This window comes from Ursus arctos, unplaced genomic scaffold (genome assembly GCF_023065955.2).
Source record: "Ursus arctos isolate Adak ecotype North America unplaced genomic scaffold, UrsArc2.0 scaffold_10, whole genome shotgun sequence".
NCBI classification, from domain to species: domain Eukaryota; kingdom Metazoa; phylum Chordata; class Mammalia; order Carnivora; family Ursidae; genus Ursus; species Ursus arctos.
In genome coordinates this window covers 2,465,833-2,480,006 of record NW_026622764.1, presented here as the reverse complement: position 1 = coordinate 2,480,006, position 14,174 = coordinate 2,465,833, and the positions used below count along the sequence as shown (strand labels likewise).

The 14,174-nt window shown below is 58.4% G+C and overlaps 1 protein-coding gene across 1 annotated transcript in view; it reads right to left on the bottom strand.

Moving 5' to 3' along the window:
* CARS2 (cysteinyl-tRNA synthetase 2, mitochondrial) overlaps positions 1 to 14,174 on the bottom strand; it is a 40,980-nt gene that overhangs the window by 2,278 nt on the left and 24,528 nt on the right. Inside the window, exons 8-13 of the mRNA XM_026493605.4 lie at positions 11,055 to 11,188; positions 9,178 to 9,245; positions 4,400 to 4,466; positions 3,644 to 3,782; positions 1,411 to 1,534; positions 680 to 778 (exon numbers count right to left, since the gene is read on the bottom strand). Of these exons, the coding sequence (XP_026349390.2) occupies positions 680 to 778; positions 1,411 to 1,534; positions 3,644 to 3,782; positions 4,400 to 4,466; positions 9,178 to 9,245; positions 11,055 to 11,188 (631 nt within the window). The remainder of the gene's footprint in view (positions 1 to 679; positions 779 to 1,410; positions 1,535 to 3,643; positions 3,783 to 4,399; positions 4,467 to 9,177; positions 9,246 to 11,054; positions 11,189 to 14,174) is intronic.

Genomic DNA, 14,174 nt, shown 5'->3' with positions numbered 1-14,174 from the left:
GCTTCCACAATAAAAGACCATTTTTCTGGTTACAAAAACATGAGCTGAAGTGGGAGCCAGAGTCGGCCGTCAAGGTGGGGGAGGTGAACGAGCAGTGTCTGACAAGGGCAGGCACCAGGCGGCCTCCACAGCGCGATCTGGGAAGAGTGAGCGGTCCCAGTGCACGGGTGACGGTCATGCCGGTCTGCAGCCCAGACCGTTCCGTGTTTACAACCTGTTCACAGAGTGTCTAAAAGTGGTCTCACAGTGGAGCAGGGCGGGGGTGCTGGGGAGAGGGGGGTGTTCGTGCAGAAGGCTGCCTGAGGGGTAAAGAGGGAGTGGGGGGGGGGGCGGCACAGACCCCCGCTACGGGAGACCGCGAGGGACTCGGCCGGAATAGTGTCGTCTTACCATGCACCTGGCTGTGCTCGGGTCTTCCAGAATAAACAAGGGAAAAGAACGCGTGCAGAACGGATAGTACGCGGTCTGCAGCCAAGAGGGGCCGCGGGTTCTGCTCAAAATCCCTGCAGCGTCAGGTAATAAGACACTAGCTCTGAGCCTCTTTGCTTTTTCGGGAACGTATTTTAAGCACATAAATACACTCGACAGTTATCCATTAAAATGAACATTTTAGGGGAGAAAACGGTAGTTACTACACAGACGTCCTCCACGGGTGAGAACTGGGAAGGGCAGGGTGTACCTGTCTGTCCGCCAGAGAAATCCCGACGGTCTCGAAGAACTGTTCAATGTAGGACACGATGGAGCCAAACACAGCTGGACTCCTGGGACCGCCAGGTTCCTGTGACAGATCACCCAAAGGAGGCACTTTAAGAGCCAAGGAAACGACACAGAAACAGGGATGCGGCAGGTCACTGCTCCTGCCGCTGTGCCGCGCCTCATAACGCGGGGAGGCCCTGGCGGGGCCCCTCACTCGCATGCCACATGACTTGGGGCAGCCGCGGAACCTGTGCCTCCGTTTGCCCATCTGTAATACGGGGATCTGCTAGGGCCTGCATGCTGGTGTCCCCCAGATCCACATGCTGAAGCCTAACCCCCCGTGTGATGGTGTTATCGGGGGCCTCCGGGAGGTCACTGGTGCACAAGGGCAGCGCCGCATCAGTGGGGCTGGCACCAAGGCCCGGAGCAGGGCCAGGCTGCCTGGCACGGGTGGGGGGTCCCCACACACCGCTTCTGCCCACGCCCTGTTCCAAGTCCTAGCAAACTCCGCTTCCAGAGTTCCTCTGAGTAAAGAGGAGGATGACAACGCGCTTCCCGTGTCGGCAAACCCGCGAGGCCGCCTGTCCGTGCGCGGGAGCTGCCCGCTCTGGGGGCGGGGCTGTGCCGACCAACAGCTCCTGGAGGCCACCCGGGGAGCTGGCAGGGTGGCGGCCGAGCGCACCAGCCGCCCCACAGCCCCGGCCTGGGACACACCTTGGCGTGTGCCTTCAGCTGTCTGTTCCCGTGGTGAACGAGGTCCATGACGGCGTCCACCGCCGTGGGCGTGTCGAAGTCGTCCGCCAGCGCAGCCTTCACAGCGTCCTTGGTGTGGCGGAGCCTGGGGGGACACGGGCGCTCCTCTAGCCCCCGGACCCGCCCAGCACCAGGAACGGGGTGCAGCCCCGACCCTACCCCGCGCAGACGCCCCTCCTGAGAAGTGACCGTGAGTTTGCCCCTCGCCCTTTCTAGGCCAGGCTCGCACCTGCGAGCGCTGACAGCCCTGACAGGGTAAGATCAGCTCAGAATCGTCGGGTTACCCACGAGTTCAGAGAAAGCCTCCAAGACCTGGGCTTGGATACACCCTGGAGGTCTGTCTCCTAATGGCTTAAAAACAGCGGCGAGAAGTACGGTTCACACGACATCACGCAGGTTGTCCGCTGTCGGCGTTAGGCGCACGGGACTCGTGGGCTTGGCTGGAGAGGACGGCGCGATGCAACCCCCTCCCCAGGAGCCTGAAGGCAGGACACCTGGTCCCATGATGATGGCCCGGCCTTGCTGAGGGGGAGGGTGGCCCCAGGTCCCGGTGGACGGAGGCTGCTCGTGCCCTGCCCCTGCCCCCTCGTGAGCTGCAGCTGCGCACGGACAGCCTGTCCGGGCCTCTGAGCAGCAGGCTTGCCAGGCCCAGGGTTCTGGGACCCGGTGGCTCATCAGGCCTAGGACACGGCCCCATCGGGCTCTGAGTGTGTCCTGCTCCCCGCACCTGGCTGCATCCTGTCCACCTCCTTCCGTCTGCTGCCGGACCCCCGACCCCCGCCAGCCAGCGTGGTCTCACGCCTTTCTCTTCCCCAGCCACGGCAAGGACACTCGGGTCCCCTCGGTCCTCCTCTGTCCTGCACGCCTGCTGCATCAGACCCTGAAGCTCTGTCGTCAACACGGGCTCCCTGTTGTCCACCACTATGGTCTTCACCCCACTTCCTGCGGACTCCTCAGTCGCCAGGCATGCGGCAGGACTGGGCTCTGGGCCACCTCCCAGCCAGGTGGAGCCCCGGGACCCTTTCCGGCCATCAGTAGCGGCGTCCACGTCTGGGCCACTGAACTGGGGAGGCAAAGCCCCTGGACTCTTGTCCCTCTGCCGGGCCTGCTGCCCGGGATGGTGGGGCAGGGGCTGCTCTCCAGCCTGGTGACCAGGAAGGGAGGAACAGGCCACGGGCAGGGCTATCGGTCACAAAGCAGAAGCTGGCCTCTGCTGAGCGGCAAACAGCCTCTACCTCCCCCTCCCATCACGCCTGTCACTGAAGAGCACGCGAGAGAAAGGAGTGTCCACCTGTCCCTCCCCGGTACCCGCTGTCCAGACGGCTGCCGAGTCTTGCTGACCACACCAAGCCACACAACTCCCCCCCCGGTGCCCTGCCCCACTGCTCTGGGCTTTGTCCCCTGGGCTCCCATGGCTGGGACCAACACACTCCACTCCAGCCCCATCCTGTCCAGCATGCTCCCTCCTTCCCAGGCCAGCCCCCAAGCAGTCTGGGTTCTTTACTCCTCCTAGGGACCCCTCCAGGAGGGGGCCCCATCCAATGACGCTGCAGGCACGTGCAGTGCCCAGCACTCCACGGGCGTCTGATAAACGCAACAAACCCGCTCTGCTCGCTACTTGTCCTAACCAGACACGCATTTCCCGAATCTTCCCAGCGTCTCACCATCTCTGATGTCAATCCCACGCCTTTCACACCGTTTCACACGTGACAAAACAAGGATGAACAAGCTTAACCGTTTCATGAAGCAATGGAACTGGAAACGTGATTTCCATATGGAGCGTCAGGTCTCCCCCTCTCCCGTTTCCCCCCTAATTCAGCCGTTCCTGGGGACCGCCCCACTGTCACAGCCTCCTGCCACCGTCCTGTGCACATGCACTTGACTCCCGCGGCCTCGCTGGTCAATTCCTGACCAGGTCTGAGCTTAGCCGAGACCAGCCGCCCGGCTTGGCCACGCGCCTGCCAGCCCTCCTTCCCACGGAGCGAGGCGACCAGAGCCCTGCGTCACTCGCCGACAAACACCAGTGAGCGCCCCGCAGGCAGGCGTCCTCGTCCCTCCCCACCAGGGCCACTGACTCCCCTGAGGCACCTCCTGCACCAGCTGGGGGACCTGAGCCTCCGAAAGCCTCTCCCACCTCGGGCAGCCCCACGCCTGGCAGCCGGGACGCTCAGGTGGGTGCTGGGAAGGCACCTACCTCTCCCACAGCACATCGTCCCTGATGGGCCCGCACACCAGCTGCCCCTTCATGTAGGCCCGGGCGTCCTCCACAAACGCGGCTGCCGCCAGTAGGAGCTGCTTGGCCTCGAGCATGGTGCCGTCGCTGTAGTCAATGGCTGTGGAGGGGACGCGGGAGGTCACCTGGGCTGCCGCTGCCCATGCCCGCACCCCACGGGCCTGGCGCTTCTCGGCCAGAGGCCAAGCGGTGGACATGGGACACTGCTGCCCCCTGCCCGTGGTGCCTGAGTCCGGCCCCACTCGGATTGTGAGGGTCCGTCCTGACCCAGGCCTCACCAGCTTGGACGAAACACGGAAAACCACTCCCAATATGCTTTGGTCGAGGGGTTCGTTGCTGCTGAGACAGGTGACTCTGGGAAGCGGAAGATCCCTAGGTCCTGAACCACCTCTTGGAGACCAGCCAACAGTGGGGACTTAGGGCTCCGTACGTCAGGACAGGCCCTCAAACTCAGCACTTCGCAGCATGTGAGAGCACGCCCTCCACCTGGGCCCCGCATCCAGACCCACACAGAGGAGCTGGGGGCTGACTGCAAAACGCACGGCCTCCAGGAGGTAAGCTTCTGGAACCTTCTGTCTGGGAGCTGGGATTCTGCTTCCTGACAGTGCATCCTTGGGCTTCCTCTCAGGCAGTAGCCCGTGTTCAGCCATTCCCCAAACGCCTCAGAGGACTCTGCCCCGAGCCACCCGAGTGCACACGGCCCCACGTCTCGCTCACCTGACCGGTAGCTGCTCCGCATGCAGAAGAGCCGGAAGACGTCGGGGGGAGACGTCTTCAGAAAGTCCTAACGGAGAGATCGGGGAGAAGTGGGAGATGAGTACAAACGACAACCGTGTGAGCCGATCTCGCGCATCCATCAGGAATTTTTACGAAAAGCTTTGTTTTGTTTCCCGACTATTAGCGCACCCGCACCCCACATTCCCGCAGCGTCTTCCCCGTCAGCGTCTGCGGGAAAGGCCGGCTGGGGGCAGCCCTGGCTCAACACTGACACGGGGTCTGCGCTGTTGTTGCCCACGGCGCAGTGGCCAAGCGAGGGAAGGGGCGCGGGAGGAGGGGGTGCCCAGCTCCTGGGCCCGTGTCAGCGCTGAGATGAAGCAGGCCCCAAGCTTGGGTTTCTCCAAGAACACATAACCGCCTCTGAACATCCGTAAAACTGAGGACCTGTCACCGTACAGACGGCTTCCACAACGTCTACACAGAGCGCATCTCTTCTGTGCTAGGAGGGCTAACCGGGGAAACAGCAGAACGCGCCGAACCAGCACAAAGTTCAACAAAAGCTCTGTGCGGTGGCTGTGGCAAGAAGCACTCATGACCCTGCAGCGCTGAGGGGAAAGGAGGACACACTCGGCCTGACCAGTGCTGGCACCGAGGACAAGCCGGCCCCAACAAGACCGTCTGGCAACGTGGAGTTTGGGCCAAAACCCAAAACCATCCTGTCCCTTTGTCATGGATTCTCCGTGAGTAAAAAGACATTCTCGGCTCTTCTCCCATGAACCCACTCTGTGTCTAGTGGTTATTTCTGGCCTGCCCTCGGAAACAGTGACCCAGCGTGTGACAGTTGGGGGACACAGTGGCCGGGACCCTGCACCAGGACCGGCAGGTGGCCCCCCCGGGAGCAGTGACAGGGCTAGTCCCCTGGGTTAAGCGGACCCCTTGCCGAGCAGACATACCACCTTTAAATGCAACGTAGTTACGACGCCACGAGCAGCGTAACCAGATAGAAAGCTAACCTCGTGTACCAGACTTCGTCACTCACAAACCATCCCAACAGTGTCTGTCCTACCCCGGTGACAGAGACGAGGCTTGGAAAATGGAAAACCCTGTGGCGCCAGGGGCTCCACCCCAGCTCCCACCTCTGTGCTTCCGTCCGCGCTCAGTCCTTCTTGGGTCTGATCTGCTAGTTCGTGTCCCCACTGTGGGACCTCTGAGGCCCTTCCGGTTCTTGCACACACAGGCCCCCACGCCCGGGCCGCGCGTGCAGCAGCGCCTGGGGACCGTGGCTTCTGGCGGCGGCTCTGCTCCGCTGGACCCGAGTGCTGGTCTGGGTTTACGCCTGGAGCGGAGGGGCACGTGGACGGCCGCTCAGCAGCACGCACAGGGCCTTCTGGCCACCCTCCTTGCCTTCTTGCCCTATGTTCGAATCATTTCTTTACAATTCCTTCTGGAAAGCAGACTAAGTGCTTTACAGCTTGTTACAAGTTGCTTTCCCGCCAGCAGGTATTAGGGGACCTCTTCCCCACCTGCTGCGCTGCCTTCCCTGCGCCGTGTGGTTCGTTGCTCTTCGTGAGCTGCTGCCAGACGTCTGCTGTGCAGGGGTCTGGAGTCGGTGCGGAGCTGTTCCCAGCACAGCTGAGCCGTGCGGCCACCCCTCCTCCAGCCTCGCGCTGCCCTGACCGCTCACCCCCAGAGAAACCGGTACCGCCGCACGGTCTCCACCCATCTGTGCTTTCCTTCAACTGAGAGCCTCTTCCTTCTCTCCTGCCTTCTGCTCGTACTTGTGCATTCAGCTAAGAAACTGAACGTGTTCCGGCTGTTTCATGTCTGCTGAGACACTGTGATCTTTCTAAAAAAGAAAATCTCTCTTCCATTTTAGTATTTTCCATTTTCTGGGTAGCCACTTCTCTATTGCACTCCTAAACTCTATTGCGCTCCATTTAAACTCCATTTGAAATCCTGAAAGGGTTTTTCGTCCCAGTGGGAATATGGGCTCAGATCAACCTCAGTGTGTTTGCAGAGTCTAAGACAAGAGTTCTCAAACGGCAGCAGCAGGACACGCTGATTATCCTCCGCGCCATGGGGACTCCCACAGGGTTACGGTTCTGCAAGGAGAAACCCGCGATCCAGTGTTTCTACAGCATTTGGTCCCCGGGGCGTGCTGACAGCTGGTAACGACAGACTGTAAGGACAACCACATCCCACGGACAACTCGGTGCCTGTCCCCCGACGAGGCCTGGAAGCAAGGCCACTCCTGCAGCAGTAAACACAGCAAGTGCCCAGATCTGGGCTCCAAATCCCACGTCCCCGCAAAGGCAGTGAGGCTGCTTGGAGAAGTGGCAGCTCTGGGGTCGGCAGCGAAGGGAAACGGCTGGAAAAAATGACGCACGCGGGGCATTTCCCTGGGACGCAGGAACCAGTCAAGGGAGCCTCCTCCCCACCGTCCCCCAGCTCCAATCTGGGACAGTTCCGGCACAAAGTAAGCACAAAAGCTGAGCTCCTAGCAAAACCGGAGAGAGAGCAGCAGATGAACCCCCTTCTTTGCAGAGGAGGGCCAGCCAGGCAGCAGCACTAGACCCGTGCTTTGCAAGGACCACTGACGTGCAGGACGGGGCAAAGCCACCAGCAGACGTGAACACCACAGGTGGCAGGCTATCAGGGAACAGGACACCCGACGGCAGATAACCTTGCTGGCTGTCCACACGCACGAAAAGGAGGTAAGAATCTCTACGTCAGAGAGATCTGGTGGCCGTCCCTGAGCCCAGCGGTCAGACCAAGCATCACTAACAGCAGGACAGCCTGGCACTGTGGCCCCCAGGGGGCTGCTTGCGGAGCCCACAGCACCGCGGGTGGTGCTCCTGCCAGATTCAGCCCAAACCGAGTCAAGCCTTGAGGCTCGCTTCCAGCTACGGGGATAATGGGACACAGAGGAACAAGTTATGTGACACCACCGAGAAACAGATACAAACGTTCAACAGGACTGGCCTCATGTCTTCAAAACGTCACCACCACACGGAAAATGAGAGAGAGACTGTAGCTGAGCAGAAGCCAAAACAGCCAATTAAGCAATGACCACAGCAGCACATCGTCCCGCCTTTGAGACAGAGGCGCTCCCGTCACCTGCTCTGGCAGCCGGCCCTGAGGGACGTCAGGCTGGCGAAACGGGCCAGTCACAGAAGGGCAGACCCTGCACATCTAGGCCTCCACGAGCCCCCAGAGCGCGCGATGCCATGGCAACAGGAAGCAGCACGGCAGACGCCAGGGGCTGGGGAGGGGGCGACGGGGACTTGCTCAACAGGGGGAAGGTCCAGTCCGGCCAGAAAACAAAGTTCTGGAACGCTCTCAGGATGTGAGCACTGGGCACGTAACAACGGTCACGACGGTGACTTTCACGTTCTGCGTGTTTCACCATGGTGAGAAGCATCTTCTCAGAAGCCCAAGAAGACACAGCACACACGCAGCACACGACCCTTCACTGGCTCCTGGTCTGAAAAGGTCAAGGCTCTAAGAGACACCGGGACACATGGAAAGATCAGAACACCGACGAGTCGCTGATGTTAAGGGATTACTGCTGACATTTCTGGCACCTGGGTCACACAGGAAAATGCCGTTTGGGGAGTGGTACACGGAATGGGGCAGTGCCATGATGCCCGACGGCTCTGCAACCATAGTGCCAAAGTACACACCGTGCACGCACGTGCGCACGCCGACACGCCCACCCCCCATCAGCGCACACGCAGCAGTAAATGTAGCAAAGCTGTAACTCCTATGTGGCGAGTACAGAAGCGTAACTCTTCTGTAAGAAAACGTGTAGAACCCTGAACATTCCTGCTTAAGGAAAGTACATAAAGACTAATATACGAGGAGCCCCCCCCACCTTTGGCTTCCAGCCCCCCCCCACAGGGGGGACGCCCCACAGCCCCGTGGATGCCTGAATGTGATAGGACCAAAGCCTCTGTTTACTGTCTCCCTGGACAAACACGCCTGGGAGAACATTTAAGTATATTTCAGGCCAGGGATTAATGACAATAACAGGGCAGTTACGGCAACTGTGATGCTGGGGTGAACATTACGTGGACGTGGTCTCCCTCTCCCTCAACATACCTTCTGTCTGGTGCTCAGCCCCCTTGTGATGATGAGAGATGATCGAACGCCCCCGGAGGAGGGGAGCTGAGGGGACGGAGGCAGCGCGAGGCTGTGACTCAGTGAGACCGCGCACAGGGGCGACCGTATGTAATCCGGTGGGAAGGGCTCCGGTGCCCGCGTGCGCAGGGGATGAAGGTCTGAGAACTGTCCCTGCATTTTAATATTTGCAACTAAAACTGCATTTGGCTTTACATGCCCAAAGATGAGCCAAGTGTCTGAAGTGCCCCTGTGAGTTCACACGTTTTCTGTTCGCGTGGACACTCACGCCGCCCCTCACCCCCACCGCACAGCGAAGGTCCAAAGCCACAGGCCGGCAGGCGGGCGGTGGGACAGGGAAAGGGGCCAGTGGGACTCAGGGTAGCCGTGCGGGCAAAGGTCAGGGAAGAAGGAGGCATGAGTGTCTGAATACAGACGTCCGTGGGGACGCCAGCCCGCAGACGGCAGGGGGACACGGCTGAGAACCAGAATGCCGGACTATCGCCACGCGCTTTTACCACGAGAAACAGTAAGTTAAACATGGTGGGAGGAAAGCCTGTCAGGGCCGGAGGACAAGGGCCGGGAGCGCCGGGGGTCAGAGACCTGGGGTCGCCCTGCACAGCAGCCCTCCAGACAGGTCAGCAGCGGTGCACCGTTACCTTAATAGTAATGTAGTTTTTCAGCGATTTGGACATTTTTTCTTCTTTGCCTTTCACGTGCAAATGCCCTGAAACAGAAACGGTGATTTGCTCTGAGCTGGGGGAAAAGGGGCGGCGGGGACCGCGAGCCGGCCTCACATGCACCATTCTGCGGGAGGCGAATGCCCACGTCCGCGCTCCACAGGACGGTGCCCCAGCAGGGAAGCCACAGCCGTACCTGCTCGCGGGCGTAGGTTACGCCATGCCCCCCCGCGGGCAGCCCCCTGCCGCGCCCGTCCTGCGCCCTGGAAACACCGGCCTGACGGCGTCCTCAGTCCCGGAGAGGCCAGAGCTCTGGTTCTGCACACCAGGCACCCAGCGACATCTGCGGGACTCCGGACGTGCCGCACTGCAGTCTTTGAGAAGGACTGATTCGACTTCCCGCTGCAGTCCGATTTCAAGGGCTTCTCGAGAGCCTGGCATTCCTTCACCCCCATGTATGTGAAAGACGGGGGACCCTAGTCAGGGGCTTCTCCATCCCAGCCGGGGCTCCCTGGGCTGTGCTTTCATACAGTTTACTTCCAGGGGGGCCTCCCCTCTCCTGACACGACAGGACATCGAGCACAATGGTGCTCCGAGAACAAGCCCGCTGAGAACTGGTTAAAATGTGGCTTTCAAGCGAAATATAACTTTACACACGTAACTCGATGTAACATGTACACACCAAACACGATAAAACATTTTTAAAACTGACCACCTCTGGAAAATGAAACCCATCTGACTACTTCTCTTCCGTCCGCTTACTTCAGTAAGGAGGCTGGCTCGTCAGGAGACAGAGCCGTTCCCGGCCCCAGGTGGCCGTGGGATGAGGGACAGCCCGCTGTCCTGACAGTCTAGACTGGTCGTTAAGGACGCAGCGGCAGCACCGCGGTGGGAAGGAGGTGGGTGTCAGCGGACCCCCAGGCCCGCTTTCACCGACAGGCGCGCGGAGAACACGGTGTCCCAGGAGCACGGCCACGACGGGCGTGCGGGCGTCAAGCTCCAGCCAGCCCGATGGCTCATCCAGGCGCCGTGTTCCCGCGTCTGAGACGGGACGTGGCGCTTCGGTGGCTGCAGGGTGTCCGCCCGACGGGCTGTGCACATTTACTCTGCGTCTGCCTTCCCCTCCGGCCCCCGTGCCACAGAGAGACAATGGCACATGCCGGGCCCTGGGGGTCATCTCTGGAGCCCCGGGCAGCGCCCACCCTGCTGGCCCTGGGGGCTCCAGCGCAGATGAAAGCAGGACCATCAGGCTTTTGTCCTCTTTCGGGAATCCGCCGGCAAGCCGCGTTGTTGGCAGAAAGACGGGGTTTCGGCCTCTGGTGGGATCTGCCCGGGACACGAAGCGGATACAGCGCCAGAAGCAGCCGCTCGGCCCGCACTCCTCCTGCTTTGTTTCTTCCCAGACTCCCGTAGTCAGTGTAGACGTGGGCCTGGCGTCTCAGGGAACCGAGGGCTGTCTCAAGGCACAGCAGTTGCCGTGGGGCGCCCCCCGGGAGGGCTTGTGGGGAGGGAAATGTGGCAGTGGGCACACTTTGGGCCAAGCAGCCTCAGGGCTTAGGGTCACGGGAACCGAGTGAGGCGCAATGTCCGACGGCGGAGCTCTGTCTCTGACGCCACCCCCGGCACGGAAAACGTTTCCCACATTCCCCGCAGCCCACACTTCCTTCCAAAAAGGTGCACTCGCAGCTCTGATCCGGGGAGGCTCACATCCAGCTGCCTTGAGCACAGACACGGGCCAGACAACTCTGCCTCTTCACCTGTCATCGGAGCCCCGCGTCTGCAAACGCAGCTGTTTCACCAATAAAGAGAATCAACAGAGCAGAAACAAAACACGTTACCGTGAAGTCATGACTTACCAGAATGCAGAAAATAATTCCCCCACTGCCTGCACTGATGGAAGGCCTCGCACTGGGCGATTTCGTTCTCGTGATGCGGAAAAGCTAGGTCGGCCCCGCCCGAGTGGATGTCCAGCTGGCGTCCGAACACCAGACTGCGGGCGACACAGACACGGGGCTCAGGTCACACAGCAGTTTCACGGTTAACCATCAGCCTTTATGCAGCCAGCAGACGGGTCTCAGCTTAATCAACATGCATGGTAACTGCACTGATGCCAACAGAAACTGAAGTTTTTACTCCACAAATCTCTCCTACGCTCTTTGTTCTGAATATATGCTTTTAAAAACATACAAAATTACCTCTTCTATCAACAGGTAAAGTTTAGTGGCTTTCCAACTTTAACAAAAGAGCACTATAAAATCAAGAGAATTTTTACTATGGCTTTTGAAAATATAACTATTTAGTGATCGAGTGTGAGTAACAAGGTAACTGAACTCAAAGCATCACATTTAGCTGCCGGCTTTTCTGCTTCAATGCTGCACATTCCCGAAAAACCTCATGTCCCCCAAACTGCACCCTACAACCAGCAGGGCTGCTGGGGACCATGGAGCTGCCCAGACACTCAAAGCCTGGGTAACTCTGTCCCCAGAGTTGCTACCTATGGGCCAGGCTGCTTCGGACAACAGTGAAACCGTCAGCACGGTGAAAACGTGGGCTTCAGGGCACCCCGGGCGGACGTGGAGCTCCCAAGGCCGCCACCTGCCCCCGCCGCACAGAGCTCAGTGGGGCTGGGGGTGCAGACACTCATGAATTCTCTAAACGTGGTTAAAAATAGACATTTCTTTCTAATTTTTTTTTTTTAAGTAAACTCTATCCCCAATGAGGGGCTTGAACTCACAACCCCAAGACCAAGTTGCAGGATCTACCAACTGAGCCAGCCAGGTGTCCCAAAAATCAACATTTCCAAAGATGCCACAGCCTCACTGAGATACCTTCCTGCTGACTCCTCTCCCACCGGCCTGGCTTTGGAAAGACACGTCCACACTGGGCGTGGCAGAAACGTGCCAGGCCGCTGTTGTGCATCCTTGGTGACGGGCTTGAGAGAGTCTCTGAGTCCTTGAAGTTCAAACAGCACGAAGGGAGCGTGAGGCCGGAGGGATTGGACCAGGGAGGAGAGCAAAAGGGCCTCATTTGTTTCCATTTGTAAAGACTGATTCATTTTTACAAAGATATGAAACAAAGCTGACTGTGAGGACGTAAAGCTAAACGGTGGGGGCGCCTGGCTGCCTCCATCTCTGACTCTTGATCTCAGGGTCACAAGTTCCAGCCCCACGCTGGGCATAGCGGTTACCTGAAAAAATAAAGCTAAACTGGGTCCATGGTGTTCATTATTCTTAGTCTCTATTGGTCTCTATTCTTGTCTCTATGTTAGACCTGTTTGAAAATAAAAGAACACCAAGAAGGAACAGAAGTCTATTTTCATTATTTAGAGTTCAACAAAAACATTTAATGGTAACGTTACATTTGAAATTTACAAAATCTTTTCTACATACCGTAGAGAAATTATTTGAATCTACAAAATAAATATCTTTTTACAACCCAATATATACCCCACATTGCTCTTAAATCAAAAGTATTTATAAACGCATGTGAGTCTGTAGTAGGACAGAGGGCTGGACTGGTTTTTAATGCAAAGCCCTGCTTCAGGATGTCTCAGGAATTCCCGGATGCGTTTCCACGAGAGTCCTATCGACATCACCGCAGGTGAGGGCAGGAGGGGAGGCGTGGTGGAACGCGTAGCGCCCCTCCCAGGTCTGCAGTGCACGACCACGACTTGGGTAGGGCAGGTCATGGAGCACGCGGCCCTCCCACCTGGTGGAAGGGGAAGAGCGCCCACCGACAAGAAACCAGGCTGGGTCAGCGCCTGGGGCACAGCGATCTCCTAGACAGTTACTCCTGACGCGCACGCGCAGACTCCGCCAGCAAACAGCACCACACACTGACCAACTGGAGGGGACTGGGTTTGCTGGTCTTCAAGTTTGCGTGTAGTCAGTAGTCTGAAGTGTTCACCTTAATTATATTTTCTATATGCTTCTAATCTTTAAAACTGCTCATTGTAATAAATGTCTGCAGTGAGCTGAAACCCATCAGATACGTGGACATTTACAAACCCTCCCCTCCACAAACAGAAAATACATACACAAGGTTATTCACTGCAGGTATTTATAAGAGCAACACACTGGGAGCGACGTGCTCATCTGTGGGGTCTGAGCTAAATGACGACGGCCCGCCCCCCAGCACAGCACCGACGCCGAGGCACAACAGTGGGTCCCGGGACCCAGCGCTGAGTGAGAAGCGCTCTTACAGGCGTGCCTCCAAGACCCCGTGGGCTCAGGTGCACACCACCACGACAATGCGACATCACAATAAAGGGACTCAACTGAACTTTCTGGGTTCCCCGTGCATGCAGCAGTTATGCTTACGCTACACTGTTGTCCACTCGGCACGCGGCAGCACTGTCTACAGAACAATGAGAAGACACTTCACTGCCTGAAATGCTAACCATCCTGTGAGCTTTCGGCAAACCGCGGTCTTTGTGCGGGTGGAGGGTCCTGCCTGATGGGGACGGCTGCTGACCCGTCGCGGTGGCGGGCTCAAGGTGAGGGAGGCTGTGGCAAGCTCTTAAAACAAGACGGCGATACGTCTGCCACGTCAGTGGCCCCCGCCTTTCATGAGTGATTTGTTTCGTGTGACGCCGTTTGATAGCATTGTACCCACAGAACTAGTTTCAAGGCTGAGTCCATCCTCCAACCCTGCCGCTGCTTCGTCAACTCAGTTGATGTCATATCCTCAATCGTGTTGCCATTTCACCAGTCGTCACAGCATCCTCAACAGGAGCACATTCTGTTTCAGGAAACCATGTTCTCTGTTCATCCATATGAAGCAAGTCCGCAGCTGTGCAAGTTTCATCCTGAGATCGCGGTGATCCAGTCCCATCGTGGGGCCCCACTTCTCACTCTGGTTCTTCTGCTCTTCCCACCACATCTGCAGCGACTTCCTCCACTGAAGTCTTGAGCCCCTCAAACTCATCCAAGAGGGCTGGAGCAGTGTCTTCCAAACTTCTGCCTATGTTGATACTG